Raw genomic sequence first — 17,688 nt, 5'->3', positions numbered from 1 at the left:
CGTTCATGGAGTGTTTGTGGAGTGTTTGTGGAGCATTTGAGGAGCATTCATGGAGCGTTTGTGGAGCATTTGAGGAGCATTCATGGAGTGTTTGTGGAGCATTTGAGGAGCGTTCATGGAGTGTTTGTGGAGCATTTGAGGAGCATTCATGGAGTGTTTGTGGAGCATTTGAGGAGCGTTCATGGAGTGTTTGTGGAGTGTTTGTGGAGCATTTGAGGAGCATTCATGGAGTGTTTGTGGAGCATTTGAGGAGCATTCATGGAGTGTTTGTGGAGCATTTGAGGAGCATTCATGGAGTGTTTGTGGAGCATTTGAGGAGCGTTCATGGAGTGTTTGTGGAGTGTTTGTGGAGCGTTTGAGGAGCATTCATGGAGCGTTTGTGGAGCATTTGAGGAGCATTCGTGGAAAGTTTGTGAAGCATTTGAGGAGCATTTGTGGACTGTTTGTGGAGCGTTTGAGGAGCATTTGAGGAGCATTCATGGAGTGTTTGTGGAGCATTTGAGGAGCGTTCATGGAGTGTTTGTGGAGTGTTTGTGGAGCATTTGAGGAGCATTCATGGAGCGTTTGTGGAGCATTTGAGGAGCATTCATGGAGTGTTTGTGGAGCATTTGAGGAGCGTTCATGGAGTGTTTGTGGAGCATTTGAGGAGCATTCATGGAGTGTTTGTGGAGCATTTGAGGAGCGTTCATGGAGTGTTTGTGGAGTGTTTGTGGAGCATTTGAGGAGCATTCATGGAGTGTTTGTGGAGCATTTGAGGAGCATTCATGGAGCGTTTGCGGAGCGTTTGAGGAGCGTTCATGGAGTGTTTGTGGAGCGTTTGAGGAGCATTCATGGAGCGTTTGTGGAGCATTTGAGGAGCATTCGTGGAAAGTTTGTGAAGCATTTGAGGAGCATTTGTGGACTGTTTGTGGAGCGTTTGAGGAGCATTTGAGGAGCATTCATGGAGTGTTTGTGGAGCATTTGAGGAGCATTCATGGAGTGTTTGTGGAGCATTTGAGGAGCGTTCATGGAGTGTTTGTGGAGTGTTTGTGGAGCATTTGAGGAGCGTTCATGGAGTGTTTGTGGAGCATTTGAGGAGCGTTCATGGAGTGTTTGTGGAGCATTTGAGGAGCATTCATGGAGCGTTTGAGGAGCGTTCATGGAGCATTTGTGGAACATTTGAGGAGCATTCGTGGAAAGTTTGTGGAGCATTTGAGGAGCGTTCATGGAGTGTTTGTGGAGTGTTTGTGGAGCATTTGAGGAGCATTCATGGAGCGTTTGAGGAGCATTCATGGAGCATTTGTGGAGCATTTGAGGAGCATTCGTGGAAAGTTTGTGGAGCATTTGAGGAGCATTTGTGGACTGTTTGTGGAGTGTTTGTGGAGCATTTGAGGAGCATTCATGGAGTGTTTGTGGAGCGTTTGAGGAGCATTTGAGGAGCATTCATGGAGCGTTTGCGGAGCGTTTGAGGAGCGTTCATGGAGTGTTTGTGGAGCGTTTGAGGAGCATTCATGGAGCGTTTGTGGAGCATTTGAGGAGCATTCGTGGAAAGTTTGTGAAGCATTTGAGGAGCATTTGTGGACTGTTTGTGGAGCATTTGAGGAGCATTTGAGGAACATTCATGGAGTGTTTGTGGAGCATTTGTGGAGCATTTGAGGAGCATTCATGGAGTGTTTGTGGAGCATTTGAGGAGCATTCATGGAGCGTTTGTGGAGCGTTTGAGGAGTTTCGCAGATGAGCTCGAGGTTATGGCTTTGCTTCATGAATTCTGAAAACAAACAGGTTTGTGCTATGAGGGAAATACCAACACTGAGCACTCCACTGTGTGAAAAAGAATAATCCACCACTTCACCTTGAATATCATTGAGTGTGTGTGTGTGTGTGTGTGTGTGTGTGTGTGAGCAGAATAAAAGCAGCTCTTCTAGATTATTCCAAACTGCAGCAGATTGCTTTGCTGATATAAACGCCGAGCTAAAGGCCATTTAGTCGATAAGATCTGCTCATCTGCAGGAGCTTCTGTGTGCTGGGGAAGATGAGCTGAGCTAAGTGGCTGTTCACCTGCACAAAAAATGAGGAGCAAGTGAAAAGAACTCTTTTAGTGGATAGAGAAAGTGTTTTTGTTTAAGAGCCGAACTGTAAGAAGGCAAGACGAGAGAGAATTGTCGGGTTCCTTTCGTTAGGTCACTGTTCGTTTTGTGGACGAAAACTATGACAAACGAATGTTCATCAACAACGCAAATAATACATAATATTTTCTTTGTTCTCAAACTGTCTGATTAAACGTAGCATTTTACTCACAAAATAAAATGAAATGGAAAGAAAAATAAAAGCTTTTTTTTTCATTTCTCTGTGCACTCGATTTACGAAAGGTGTATTTAAAGGGAACGAATCCAGGTTCGGTTCTTGTTGTTCTTGTTGTTCCTCTTCATGGTAGCAGAAACACGCTGTTATAATGATGTTCTAACATGCGACTGCACTCTTAGAAAAGTAAGACACATTCAAGGTTCTATCCAGAACCTCACAACAGAGAGCTTCTCTATCAGTAAGGATTCCAAGTAGAGCCTAACCTTTAATTATCTAATGAATACCTAAAGAACCCTTGAAGAACCCCAGAGATTTCTGGAGACTGATAGAAATAAAAATACAAAAACACAAGTTTTTAAAAAAAAAACTCTAAATGTTTTGAAGAGGAGTATGAATAGTGAAAAAAAATATGAAGTTTCTTGAAACGTTTTAGTAAAAATTTACTGTTTTCAATTTTCTTGTACAGTAATTGTTTACAATGTTTATTTTTCTTTACTTTCTCCTGAAGGGCGCTAATAATTCTGGAGGTTTGAAAGGAAAAAAAAAAGACCAAATCTAGAACCATTAAGAGATCTTTGGTTATCCTTCTGGAGAGTCATTAAAGGTACTATGTACAGTAGAACCCAACTACAGAGTGGTTCTGTATAAACAATGGGAACCCTTTTAGGGAACCAATGCCCCTTAAAGAACCCTTTTTTTCTAAGAGTGTGTATGCTTGTTATTTTGAACCATAATTAATCAGCAAAGCCTAAAATGTCAGCTAGACTGTGAATATAACACACTGTAAATCCGAATAAATTAAGAGTACTCAAAACCTTTTTCGTAACCTAAGAAAATTTAAGTACCTGTAATATTTTTTTTTTTAGTTAAATTTAAAGGTAATTTAAAAATGTTTTCCGTTAAATACAGACTAAATTACTTTAATTCGATAATGCTAAATGAAATGAAAGTTTCACTAACTTAAACTTGACCCAAAACATTTAATGATACACAACGTATAGCCTTTGGGAAAATCTACTCAAAAGATCAAACTGTGTTAAACTTAAACATTAATGGAAACCTAATTAATATAATTACTAGATTCAAAATTTAAGATGTAAAATATGCAAATCAAAAATATGGACAGACTCCACTGTTACAGTTCAATATATTTATATAGTTATTGTTACGCCACGGCCAGCAGATGACACAGTGGCTCGGCTCCGGATGAGTCATGTGACTTTGTTTTGGTTCGCTTGCTCCCTGCTTGAGTATTTAGTTTAAGTGTCTTTAATTTGCCCCAGGTGTCCATGTTTTGATTGTGATTATGTTTACTATTTAAACCCCTCGGTTAGTGAGTACTTCGCTGAGTATTATAGTTTGTATAGTTGATGTCGTTTGTTTCCATGGCTTGATTCATGATCTCGTTTTATGCCACGATTCCAGTTTCTCGTTTTCCGGTGAAGACCGCGTTTTCTTTGGTTTAGAGTTACGTGGTTAATAAAGACTTTGATCTGCACCTGCATCCGCCTCCAGTCCCGATATGTTACAGTTATTAAACATCCTGCCTTTTCAAAGGCATTAACAATCAGTATCAGAGCATGAAACTATTGAATATTTCACAGTAAACACTCCTCAACACCAGTCTGAACACAGGGAGGATAAACAATCAATATATAACATGTTATTGTTATTATAATATTATAACATGGCATTTTGACATTGACATTTCAAAGGTACTAACAATCATTATCAGTGCTGAACATGATGTATGGCAGAACATTAGTCTGTAATAATGTACGGAAGGTTGTGAACGTGTGTATTTAAGCTTGCTGCTTGGTTCAGTCTTTCAACAAATCATTTCTCAAATTCAGTAGGCATGGTTTCAGTGGTTTATTATCATGCAGACACATCAGTATTTTCTGGATAAAGGTGAATGTGTGGATGAGTTTCTTTGGATACTCTAAATTGAATGCATAGATCAGGCCAAACAACAACATGAATGCATCAGGCATCCTGGGTAGATCACTCACACCAATATCTCCCTCACCTACAACAAAGATGCTGTCGGGGCTGAAGGTGTCTGCACCAGTAGTCAGGAGAGCAACAATCCAATTATGAGGAGAGCTCCAGAAGTTCTTATAGACTGTGTTTGTTCAGTATAACCAAAACTTTCAAACTCCAAAAAGTTCATAAAGGCATCGTAAAAGCAATCCGTGTGACTCCAGTGGTTTTATGAAGCGATACGAATGCTTTGTGTCCACAAAAAAAAAGGAAAATCAAGTCTTTATTCACAAAATATCTTCACGTCCACAGAGATCTCCGACGCGCGTTCATGAGAGAACCACAACGCATGCGTGTTGTGTGAACAGTGGAAGAGGGACCCTGTACACAAACCGAGTCACATAGAACAATCTTTGTAACAAAGATGTCTGCAGATTTTGACATAGAGGAGGACTTAAATTTTTTTGTCCGCTCTCACGTCAACACAACACGCATGCATTGTGGATCTCTCGTGAACGCATGTCGGAGAGCTATGTGAAAGTGCACAGAAAGCATTCGTATCGCTTCATAAAACTGGGATTAAACCCCTGGAGTCACATGGATTACTTTTACGATGCCTTTATGAACTTTTTGGAGCTTGAAAGTTTTGGTTACTGAACTGTACATGGAGGGACAGAAATCACCCAGGTTTCATTAAAAATGTCTTATGGTCTGCACTTATATAGCGCTTTGTTAACCTTAGCGGGTCCAAAGCACTTTACACTGGTTCTCATTCACCCATACACACATACACACACACACACACACACACACACGGTAGCAGAGCTGCCATGCAAGGCACTAGAATGCCATCAGGAGCAACTTGGGGTTCAGTGTCTTGCCCAAGGACACTTCGGCATGTGGAGTCATGTGGGCCCGGAATCGGACCGCCAACCCTACGATTAGTGGACAACCCTCTCTACCACCTGACCCACAACGGTGCACTATGGGTGTGGAGCGACATGAGGGGGGCATAATCGATGACCGAATTATCATTTTTGGGTGAACTATCCCCTCAACACCTGTGATATGTTTGAGTAAAATATTAAAATCTGAGTCAAGCTTCTATTGTGTATTCAATATGACCTGAGGGATTCCTTTAACAAAGGACTTACATACGAGTTTGATAAATTTCTGCGACTTGTATTGGTAAAGAAAACAATTAACGAACTATACAAATAAGATGTGACCGCTATATTTAGATGGCTGTATACAATTCTAGTAATAACAGGCTGATAACATAAGCAAGTTTATATTTATAGATATTTCAGTGCCTGGGCCAGTCTTACTACATTTGAATCGATCGTATCAGCTAATGTTAAAATTGATGAAACTCTGCTCCTTTGTTTAATTGACTCTATTTTTGAGTCAGCTTGCTGCTTTGTTTTTGCTCTGTAATACTCTGGAATGTCGGTCAAGCTGTATGCAGGAAGTCACGCGGTATATATACAAACCTAATCAGCGTTGTAATGGCTGACGGCTGAGGGCAATTCAGACACACGTGAAACAACAACCAATGACAGAACGGGGAGGAGACATAACAGAAACATAAACAAATGCACGTGTCGAAATGTCACGATTGTCAACAAGGGAAAAGCAGGTGCGCGCGCGCTCACATGCTCCACAGCGCGCTGCTTAAAGGGGAACTCGTGACACATTGAAAATGTTCATGCAGTCTGTTTTAAAAGGCACTCCCCCGGAGTGCCATGAAACATCCATCTCCCTTGGTGGCCCCGGCCCCCTGGGCAGAATGTCCCAAGCAGAGCCAGGAGGCCGCACGGCATTCTTGGCGAAACAAAAAGGCAGAGCGACATACATGGCAGAGCAGGATAGCAGAGCGACGTTCACAGCAGAGCAGGAAAGCAGAGCAATGGGCTCTGCAGTGCAGGAAAGCAGAGCGTCGTCCTCGGCGGGACAGGAAAGCAGAGCGACGTCCTCGACGGAGCAAGGAAACAGAGCGACGTACTCAGCAGTGCTGGAAAGCAGAACGACGTCCTCAGCTGAACAGGAAGGCAGAGCGACGTCGTCGGCTGAACAGGAAGGCAGAGCGACGTCCTCAGCGGTGCAGGAAAGCATAGCGATGATCTCAGCGGAGCAGGGTAACAGAGCGATGTCCTCAGCAGTGCAGGAAAGCGGACAGATGTCATCGGCTGAACAGGAAAGCAGAGCGACGTCCTCGGTTGAACAGGAAGGCAGAGCGACGTCCTCGGCTGAATAGGAAGGCAGAGCAACGTCCTCGGCTGAATGGGAAGGCAGAGCGACGTCCTCGGCGGTGCAGGAAAGCATAGTGACGTCCTCAGCGGAGCAGGGAAACAGAGCGACGTACTCAGCAGTGCAGGAAAGCAGAGAGACGTCCTCGGCTGAACAGGAAAGCAGAGCGACGTACTCAGCAGAGCCTGCAGGCTGAACTTGGTTGGCTGTGTCAGCGGATTCGGGCGTGAGCATAACTTGGTTGGACAGGTTAGCAAACGTAGCCATGAGTAGAGCTTGGTTGTCTGTTTCAGCAAACTCGGGCATGAGCAGAACTTGGTCGAACGGTTTTTCTGACTCTGGCATGAGCATAACTTGGTTGGTCAGGTCATCAGACATAGACGTGAGCAGAGCTTGGTTGTTTGTTTCAGCAAACTCAGGCATTAGCAGAACTTGGTCGAACAGTTTTTCTGACTCTGGCATGAGCATAACTTGGTTGGTCAGGTCATCAGATGTGAACATGAGCAGAGCTTGGTTGTTTGTTTCAGCAAACTTGGGCGTGAGCATAACTTGGTTGTCCCCGTTGGCAGACTCGGGCATAAACATAACTTAGTTGTCCTTGTCGGCAGACTCGGGCGTGAGCAGAACTTGGCTGTCCTTGTCGGCAGGCTCGAGCGTGAGCAGAACTTGGCTGTCGGTGTCGACAGGCTCGGGCGTGAGCAGAACTTGGCTGTCGGTGTCGGGAGACTCGGGCGTGAGCAGAACTTGGCGGTGTCGGCAGACTCGGGTGTGGGCAGAACTTGGCTGTCAGTATCGGTAGACTTGGGCTTGAGCAGTACTTGGTCGGCCGTATCAGTAGACTTGGGCGTGAGCAGAACTTGGTCGGCCGTGTCAGTAGACTTGGGCTTGAGCAGAACCTGGTCGGCCGTGTCAGTAGACTTGGGCTTGAGCAGAACCTGGTCGGCCATGTCAGTAGACTTGGGCTTGAGCAGAACTTGGTCGGCCATGTCAGTAGACTTGGGCTTGAGCAGAACTTGGTCGGCTGGGTTAACAGACACTTGGGACAGTAACTGGGCTTTACAGTGGATCTGTGTAGCTGAGACCCCCTCCTGAACCTCAGGCTGGAGCTCTGGGGCTGGGGCCTCCCTGTTGACCTCTAGCTGGAGCTCGGCAGGTGAGCCCACCTCGTGGGTCTCAGGTTCAAGCTCTGAGGTTGCCAGGTTAACCTCTGGCTGGGGCTCTGATGCTGGGGCCTCCCTGTTGACCTCTAGCTGCAGCTCGGCAGGTGAGCCCGCCTCGTGGGTCTCAGGTTCGAGCTCTGAGGTCGCCAGGTTAACCTCCGGCTGGGGCTCTGATGCTGGGGCCTCCCTGTTGACCTCTAGCTGCAGCTCGGCAGGTGAGCCCACCTCATGGGTCTCAGGTTCGAGCTCTGAGGTCGCCAGGTTAACCTCAGGCTGGAGCTCCGGCACTCAGACCTCCCCGTAGGTCTCATGCTGGAGCTCTGAGGCCGCCATGTGGACCTCTGGCTGGAGCTCGGCAGGTGAGACCTCCTCGTGGGTCTCAGGTTCGAGCTCTGAGGTCGCCAGGTTCACCTCCGGCTGGGGCTCGGGTGCTGAGACCTCCGACGGGAGCTCCAAGGTCACCCTGTTGACCCCGGGCTGGATCTCTGCACGGGCTCTCCGGTGGAGTTTCTTATGCTCCCGCCAGCTGTTCTTGAAACATTCATGAGAGCAGTAGAATGCTTCAGTCCCCTCATAATAGAGGTTAAATGGCAGGTCAGGCTGGGGCTGTCCATTGACTCTCCACCCTAGTAAATCCAGACCATGAAGCTGCCCTGGCTGCGTGAACTCCTCCATAAAATGTTCTGCAAATTGAGTGACATCCTGGAGGGCAGAGGACCCAGTGCTCACCAGCTGCTCCGCCCAGTCACGGGCCGGACCGCGAAACCTGGACACCAAGAACCCGATCCACTGTCTCTTAGTAGGCTTGGGATATGCCAGGCTGCAGAAATATTCCTGGCAGCTGAAGAGGAAGTCCAGTGGGTAGCTCCCCAATCCCGCTGTCTCTGGCGGCAGTTCAACGGCATACCGTTGAGGGAACTGCAAGGACAAGAAATGCGGCCAGTAATCCGAACGTTTCCCGATAACGTATTGTCCTGCTACTCCCATTGTAGCGTGATGTCTCCCCTGTCTTCCTGCTGCATCCGTGTTACGGTGGAATATTCTGTCACGTATCGTGACGTAATGGAGATAAGGTAGGATGCAATCGCAGGTTAAACAGTTTTATTGAGAGACATGCAGGCAGGTAAATCCAAACAGTAATCCAAAACGTAATCCACAAACGTAATCCAGTAACATGCAAAGTTCAGACGATCGGCAAACAGGCTTACAAATGCCTAGGCAGGAATCAAGGTCGTGGTCACGGAAAACAGGGTCGATACACAAAACATGAAATATAAGCTATGACTATGAACTGGGAGCGGAGAAACCAGCATGAACTAAGCAAACGAATCTAAACATGAAACATGACATTGGCTATGACTATGACTATGGTTAACTATGGAAAGGACTCTAAACTAATCTACTATACTATATCTATTCTATTCTAATCTATCCAATATTCCACGCTGTGTGCTAGAAGGCACGCGGTATATATACAAACCTAATCAGCGTTGTAATGGCTGACGGCTGAGGGCAATTCAGACACACGTGAAACAACAACCAATGACAGAACGGGGAGGAGACATAACAGAAACATAAACAAATGCACGTGTCGAAATGTCACGATTGTCAACAAGGGAAAAGCAGGTGCTCGCGCACCTGCTCGTGCACGCGTGCTCACATGCTCCACAGCGCGCTGCTTAAAGGGGAACTTGTGACACATTGAAAATGTTCATGCAGTCTGTTTTCCATCTATAAATGTATTAAAAACTTGGATATGAAAACTATGGATGAAGAAAAAGAGTTAATACTGAATAGCTTCTTCTGTAAATGTCAAGGACATCTCCACTACCTCTTTCAAATCCATGAGTACTCTCCATGCTCCATCATCTGCTGGAACTCTATCACCTATGTTCAATGGGAGCAGTGTAAACAATGTAGCATTTTCATGACCATTACCACCAATTGTGTTTTTTCCAGTAAATGTCTTTGGGATAGGCTGGGGTTTGTCAATCTTGCCTGTGTGCTGGTATGAAAATCACACAATTCTTTTGTTTAAATACTCAAGAGTAAAGTATTTGCAACAGATCATCTCCCCAATGCACAGGGCCAGATCGGGCATCAGGTGGGAAACCACTGACTACATTTATTGATTGCTACACTGCAGTAATCTAATTATTGACCTTTATTCTGAATAAGACAGTATAATAATGTGATTAAGGTGTTTACATGAGTCACTTTTAGAATATTCCTTTCATGTTCCTGTTTTACATGTTATAGAACAGAGATCAATTAACTGCTCACATCATTATGTCCCCAAGCCACGCCATCCGACGTTCCCTCCAGAATTTCACATATTAACATACAGTTCGTCTTCGTTATGGTACCGTATGCAGTTTTGGATGTTTTTATTTAAAATTTTACGTAAGCTTCAAGTGTGGTTAATTATTTGTCATGCTATATGTGCTAATACATGACTGCTTGAAGCCATGGGCTGCGTCCGTAACTGCATACTTACCTACTATATATTAGCCGAAATACGTGTACTATATACGCGGTTTTGGACGCAGCCGCGCTCTCTTGTTTGCCGTCAAATGGTTGAGAACTGCCGTGTGTGTGTGTCCTGTCATACAATGCTGTGAAAACTCCGCATGTCGATAATGTGACTAAAATAGGAATACTCCACGTCTTAATTCCATTTGTGATTACTTTGAGTATGACTTTTGCCAGATTAATCAGAAATCGCTGTTTACATGCTACATTTATTAATCAGAGTATCGTCTTAATGAGGTTCATATCGGATTATTGTTGTCCATGTAAACATACTGTCTGGTTGTATGAAAATACTCTTAATTCTGGTTAAGGACAGTCTCCCTGAACACCACACTGACCCTGATCCTCCCCATGCCATGCGTCAGAGCGTGCACGTCACAGTCAGGGCTGGCTTTTGTCCTCAGACTAAATTCCCCACTTCCAAATTCATAAGACTGAATTTGGTCTTGAGTAGCTGTGCAGAATCTGCAAAAATATTTGGCTCTGAAAGATTTTGTAAAACCTGCTAACGCATGGGCTGCAAGATTGTCAGACACCACACACATGACGGTGCCCTTAACTGCCTTACCAATGGACTCATTGAATACACCATCTTGTTCAAGAGTACGAATGTCTTGTAACATAGGGCCAAGTGCTCTTTTATAGCCAAATCTCTGCATGTCTGAAACGTTCCACAATGCTGCTAGCTGAATCACAGATCAGCAAATACCCATAACACTGCACTTAGCTTATGGATTTTCCTTGATGTGCCAGGTGGATTTATTATTTCAAGATCATCCGTTTACACTCTGATGAAGAAAATAATTCATCATCTTTAAAACATGATCCAGCTTGGTGGCTCACATACTGACCTTTTCTTGTGCTGTCTTTATTTCTTTCATTTTGTCAAGAATGTCAGTATGTCTGAACATTTGCTGGATCATCTCAAGAATGGAAATGTGCACTGCCGTATGTCCTGGCTCTAGCACATATTGTACAGGCATTACTACAGGGTAATTTTTCGCAATGAAAGTTTTTCGTCTCTTGGTCAAAGATAACGCCTCGCCTTTAGCTGTTGCCCTGTCAAAAATGTTATAACAGCACTGACTACTTCATCTAGAGTTGTTTCAGGAGCAAAAATGTCATGAAAAAATAGTCTGTAAGGCTTCTTTAATAGACTTCTTGATGAGAATGAGGGGTTGGATCAGGGAAAATATATCTAAGGATATAAAACACAACTTGCACTCCCACTCCATTGAATCGCCTGCCACTTTTTTTAGCGTAAGTGGCATTCAGTTCAGCATTAGCACTGAACAAAAAAAATTCAACCCACTGTTCGTTACAACAGCGTTCATAAAAGCTGACAGCAAGGCGTGTTATAAAACGATGCAAACTGACGGCTAACATTACCTTCACAACCGTTTCATTACTGTGGCTGCCAACAGACAGCTAAGCTAAGTGTTAACTGTAAAAACTGAAAACCATTTTACTTACCAGAGAAGAATGTTTACTAAAAACAGCAGTGGCAGACTTTGGAAAATAATGACTGTTAACGGCTGAAAGGTAAAGCCTGCCATTATTTCAAAATTCAGACGAATACCACGCTAAAGGGTAGCCATCTTGATCTTTTGGAATTTGGAAAACGTAAAGCCCAGAAACGTAAAGACGTCAATGACGTCAAGGCACATGAATTTGGACACTCATAAATTATGATGCAGTTAGAGATGTTTACTCAAAAATATATACTCAGATTAAATGAAAACATCATTACTCATTAAGAAAATGCTGAAGTTAAATAACTGTTTTTGATTGCTACACCAATAATGTGTATAAATTAGTAGTACTTTTTGGGATTACAGTGCATGGTGTCACAGATTATATCGCTAATGTATGTGTATAAATTGGTAATTAGCCTCGGTTGGTCAGTAAGTCAATAAACTAGCAAGCGATATAAGTGATTAAACTAATGTCATGAGTGTAGCACTAAACTTAATGATGTATGACAACAATAAAGAGCCTGAAGGCTGTTAAAATGCCACCCAGTGAGACAAGAACCTTTTAAGGATGTGGTAACTATGGCAACTAATCCAAATAAAAGCAGCAAAATGGTGTGTGTGTATATATATATATATATATATATATATATATATATATATATATATATATATATATGTATGTGTGTGTGTGTGTGTGTGTGTGTGTGTGTGTGTGTGTGTTGAATCATCAACACATCAAGACGTGAAATTTCCCAGAATGCCGCCTGGGAGAGACCAGGTTTCTCATGAAGCTGCTGAGACACTGAGAGTGTGAGAAGCTCCGCCATGGTTCCACTGAGAAAAATAAGAACAAGACCACATTTCTGTCATTTTAAGATTTAAAAAAAATTCTTTAGATGATTTTAAACCAATGTTTCAGTGTTAAACATCTCACACGTTATATACATTATCACTTTAACACATAAGAATAAATCTTAAACCTATACAGAGGGATCAGCTTCAGTTTATTTTTTTGTTTGTTTTTTGTTGTTGTTCACTGCAAACTTATTTTTATCTTTTATTTTTTTTATGTCTTTGCTAATATCCTAAGTGTAGTGGGCATGTCTAAACCTTTGACCTGTATGTTGTATTTCTGTTCTAAAAGCCGTTGGAGTCTAAAAGCAATTCACCGAGATCCATTACTGTTTCTGCACGTGTCAGGAGAAATGGATCCATTTTACTGTCTAAGAGGCAGAGGATTTTATTATTTATTTATTTAGATGAAATAGATGAGCCGTAGAGGCTCAGAGATGATGTTAAATTAATTATTATACTAATATAATATACTAATTATTTTTATTAACTAATTAACTGTTAATTAATGCATTTACAATAAAATACTGTGTGACAGTGAGGTGTGATGGAGCGGAGTTACTGTTCCCTCCCTGAAGTTGATTATTTTCCTCTAACAGCACATCCCTGAGTGTTTTATTCCTCTTACATCACAGCGATTTAACAACGATAACAAATTTGGCAAAATGACATGTGATACTTTTTATCCATTTAGAGTTAAATTTCCTGTACTCATTTACATTATAGCAGCTATAAAACAGTCGTTCTATCAGTCTTCCATCACTAGCCTCTTTTTTCTCTCTCCTGAAGTTAATAAACCAAATAAAACACAGAACCGCAAAAAAGAAGCGTAAACTCCTCTGTCCTGAAGATGTCGGAAAACTTTAACGACTCTGAGGCAGGTTTAGAGAAGTCGCGCACTAGTTTTCCTCCAGTTCAGTTCAGCATTTAATCTGTGAACAGCCTCCAGATGTTTCTGTGACTAAAACTATAATCTGCATACAATACACTTCTCCACTCAGTTCTTGGCAGCATCAGCATTTTGGGGTTTTTTTCCATTTTCCGGAAACAGTAAATGGTAAATGGTACACTTATATAGCGCTTTTATCCAAAGCGCTTTACACTGTGTCTCATTCACCCATTCACACACATATTCACTCACCAATGGTAGCAGAGCTGCCACGCAAGGCGCTAACTTGCCATCGGGAGCAACTTGGGGTTCAGTGTCTTGCACAGGGACACTTTGGTATGTGGAGTCATGTAGGCCGGGCATCGAACCGCCAACCCCACGATTAGTGGACAACCCACTCCACCACCTGAGACACAGCCACCCCAGAACAGTGTAACTCCCATAGCTACACACAGCTCTCTGTCGATTAGGGGGCTGAAACTTCTGAAGTGGAGTCTTCTTCCTTTCAGCGTATTAATATTTCTGCTCCATTATGATGACTGCTTAATCTCTGATTGTGATTTATTATATCGTCATGATATTTTGGTAAGAAAGTGACATTTTACCACAAACTATTTAAAGTTTAAACATGAGGGAAACTGGGATATGAGGACATTTATATGAGGAAATTTGAAGTTTCTAGATTTTTCCTCGTGTAGCTCTCTCGCATTGCAGGAATTTCTAAACAGCGGCAGCCCAGAAAAAAATTTAAGTGATTTAAAAAATGCAAACGTTGCTGTTTATTTCAGTAAAAGCAAGAGAAAATAAAATGTAGATTAATTCCTTGATGTCCTGTACATGTAATATGCCTTAGAATTCAAATAAACATCTAATAATAGCTGAATATGTTGTAAATATATTAAAGTTGATCTTCATGAATAGTCCTAAACATGCCTTATTTCATTTTTAAAAGATTTGTGTTGTTTAAATAGTTCTATCAACATTAAGGCCACAAAATGTTCTTTAATGTTGAAAACATTGACAAAATGTTCTTTATATATATGTATATGTATGTATGTATGTGTATATATATATATATATATATATATATATATATATATATATATATATATATATATATATACACATACATATATATATATATATATATATATATATATATATATATATATATATATATTATATTTGCTTTTGACTTTAGTTTTTTTAGTTTTTATATTCATTGTTTTATTATTATTTTTCTCTTTTTTGGCCATCCATGTTTAATTTTTTTTCAACCATTGAAGGTCAACAGGTCAATTTAATTCAATTTAGTTTTATTTTAGTCTTGTCTTAATTTAACAATATAGGTTTTATCAACATTATTCGGCCAGATGTTATTTTTTTTTATATATATATATATATATATATATATATATATATATATATATATATATATATAATATAATATTTTAGGATCCAAGGTGTTAAATCTTGTGAACAATTTAAGCGTAACGTGACTAATGGACTGTATTTGAGGTAAAAGGAACATGATGGATGTTTTAGTTTTAGCTGAACCTTCATAGATTTTCCCTTTCGTGGCTCTGTAGACCAGCAAGCTTGTGATTTTATTTCTCTCGTTTTCTCAGCTGCAACGTCTGTCCGGAAAGCTCCATTGATGCATCAGCGTAGGAAAAATATCATGAATATGGAGAACAGACAAAATGTGGTGTAAATGCGGTGTAAATCCAGCGCAGCTTCTGCAACAACAGCTTCACTTTTTGTTCCCCGAAATTTCCAAATTTTTTCGCTCTTTCACCTCGAGCTTGGTCGGCTCCGTGATGCTCATTATTGCAGAACATGTGACAGCCACCTCCAGTGAGCAGACGTGGTACAGAGGGGTTTGCAGCTATTTCTGCAACACACACACGCACACCTCTCATGGGTCACATGACCAATTTAACCTGTGAGACAGGTCACCTCCTTACAGATAGAAATACCAGCTGTAGAGAGACAGAGAAAAAATAATACTATAATAAAAATAATTTAATGAATATTTGCAACTGTTTAATTAACTAACTTTTAGAAATGTTTGCATTTTTTAAATTAATGTCTCTTAGAAAGACAAATATCACTAACCAACAGAAATGTTTATGCTGCATTTCTACCAGACATACTCTAAAACACCTCGCCTGTCTGCTATGCCTTATATAATAATAAGAAGAAGAGGAAGAAGAAGAAGAAGAAAGTTTGCTTTACAGTGATAAGCTAAAGAGACTTAAAAACAAAAGTGGTATCAGAAATTAGAGGATGTAGAATGATAGATAGATAGATAGATAGATAGATAGAAATGTACTGTATTAATCTTATAACACTAAATTTAAAAAAAATACAGAAATGCCCCAGATTTGGTCTGAGTTATAAATAAGAGAAATTATTTAATGAATTTTACACATATTAAACAGCTTCACTTTTTTTTTTATTGTGTTAGCATACAGATCCTGGTAACTTTAAATTATGATAGGGAGTACCGGAAATGAGTGGTTATCTGAGAAGCACTGAGAAGCATCAAAATATCTTTCTTGTAAATCTAGTTAATGCAGCTAATGTACAGGGGTGTGAATACTTTTGAGTCATGATGTGATGAGTCAGTGTGCTAAAAAATTAATGGAAAAGTAGTACTGAGTGTAAAGGACTTTTCTGTGATGTTTCATATATCGAAGGGTTTATCGAAGAAACACATCACACATGGTAGCATTTCTCTTTCCTGCTAAGTTCCGCCCATCTCTCTGCATTTCCTCTGCAGGACTACACCCTGACCATGTACTTCCAGCAGGCATGGCGAGATAAACGCCTCTCATACTCGGAGATCCCTCTGAACCTCACGCTGGATAATCGGGTGGCTGATCAGCTGTGGGTCCCGGACACGTACTTCCTAAATGACAAGAAGTCCTTCGTTCATGGTGTGACGGTGAAAAACAGGATGATCCGCCTCCACCCGGACGGCACGGTGCTCTACGGACTGAGGTACACTTTATTCTGCATTTTAAATTTCAGATAATAGTATATAATGTGAATATAATGCAAGTATAAGTTTAAATAGTGTGAGAATAGTGTAAATATCATTTATATAGTGTGAGTTTAGTGTAGGTTTATATAGTGTGAGTATAGTTGTCACGAACTGGAGGCTGAGACAGAAGCAAGTGCAGGTTTGGCAGATTTAATAACAACAAAGTCCAAGGACAGGCAGAAATCCATTGTCAAAAAACAGGCAGAGGTCAGGTGATCAGACAAACAGGCAAAACTAGGCAGGGCAGAGAATCTAAGTCAAAAGTAAACAGAGGTCAAATCTCAGAATGGCAAACATGAAAACAAGGCTTCGAAGACGACAACAACAGAGACTAGGCAGCTGAACGTATACTTCGCAAAGTCTAAATGCTCACAAAGTCTCTTATATGCTGTGTTTGTGATTGTGTGTGAGATTGGGTGCAGGTGTGTGCAATTAGAGTTCCGGAGAAGGTGAACGTGTGTGTGTGGGAAGTGTAGTCCATGGTGGCCATGTTTGTAGACCACAGTGCAGGATGGGAAATGTAGTCACTGGTTTGCTGTGACATTACAGAACACGCTCCAGGGTGCTTCTCCCGAAACGCCAAAATACACTCCCTCCCCTGGCGGTTCTGGCCCTCTGGGCAAAATATCTTCATATGAACCAGGAGACTGAGTGGTGTCCTCAGCAGAGCAGGAAGGCAAAGCAGGAAGGCAGAGCGACGTCCTCAGCGGAGCAAGAAGGCGGAGCATCGTTCTCTGCGGAGTAGGAAGGCGGACTGATATCCTCAGCGGAGCAGGAAGGCAGAGCGATGTCCTCCACGGAGCAGGAAGGCGGAGCATCGTCCTCCGCGGATCAGGAAGGTGGAGCGTCGTCCTCCATTGACTCTGCAGGCTGAACTTGGTTGGCTGTGTTAACAGACTCAAGCGTGAGCAGAGCTTGGTTGTCTGTGTCAGTAGACTCGAGCTTGATCAGAACTTGGTTGTCCATGCCAGCAGACTTTGGCGTGAGAAGAACTTGGTTGGCCGTGTCAGCAGACTCGGGCGTGAGCAGAACTTGGTTGTCCGGGTCAGCCGGCTCGGGTGTGATCAGAACTTGGTTGGTCATGACATCAGTTTCAAGCGTGAGCAGAGCCTGGTTGGTTGTGATGTCGGTTTCAGGCATAAGAAGAACTTGGTTGGTCGTATCAACAGACTCTGGCGTGAGCATAACCTGGTTGGTCGTGACATCGGTTTCAGG

The 17,688-nt window shown here is 42.1% G+C and overlaps 1 protein-coding gene across 2 annotated transcripts in view; it reads left to right on the top strand.

Annotated features, from left to right (window-relative positions):
• LOC128622571 (gamma-aminobutyric acid receptor subunit beta-2) overlaps positions 1-17,688 on the top strand; it is an 84,529-nt gene that overhangs the window by 26,349 nt on the left and 40,492 nt on the right. For both annotated transcript variants that reach the window (XM_053649190.1, XM_053649189.1), the window contains exon 4: positions 16,210-16,430. In XM_053649190.1, the coding sequence (XP_053505165.1) occupies positions 16,210-16,430 (221 nt within the window). The remainder of the gene's footprint in view (positions 1-16,209; positions 16,431-17,688) is intronic.

Source organism: Ictalurus furcatus, chromosome 18 (genome assembly GCF_023375685.1).
Source record: "Ictalurus furcatus strain D&B chromosome 18, Billie_1.0, whole genome shotgun sequence".
In the NCBI taxonomy this organism is placed as follows: domain Eukaryota; kingdom Metazoa; phylum Chordata; class Actinopteri; order Siluriformes; family Ictaluridae; genus Ictalurus; species Ictalurus furcatus.
Note: the sequence above shows the minus strand (reverse complement) of the source record. Positions and strands in the feature narration are given on the sequence as shown.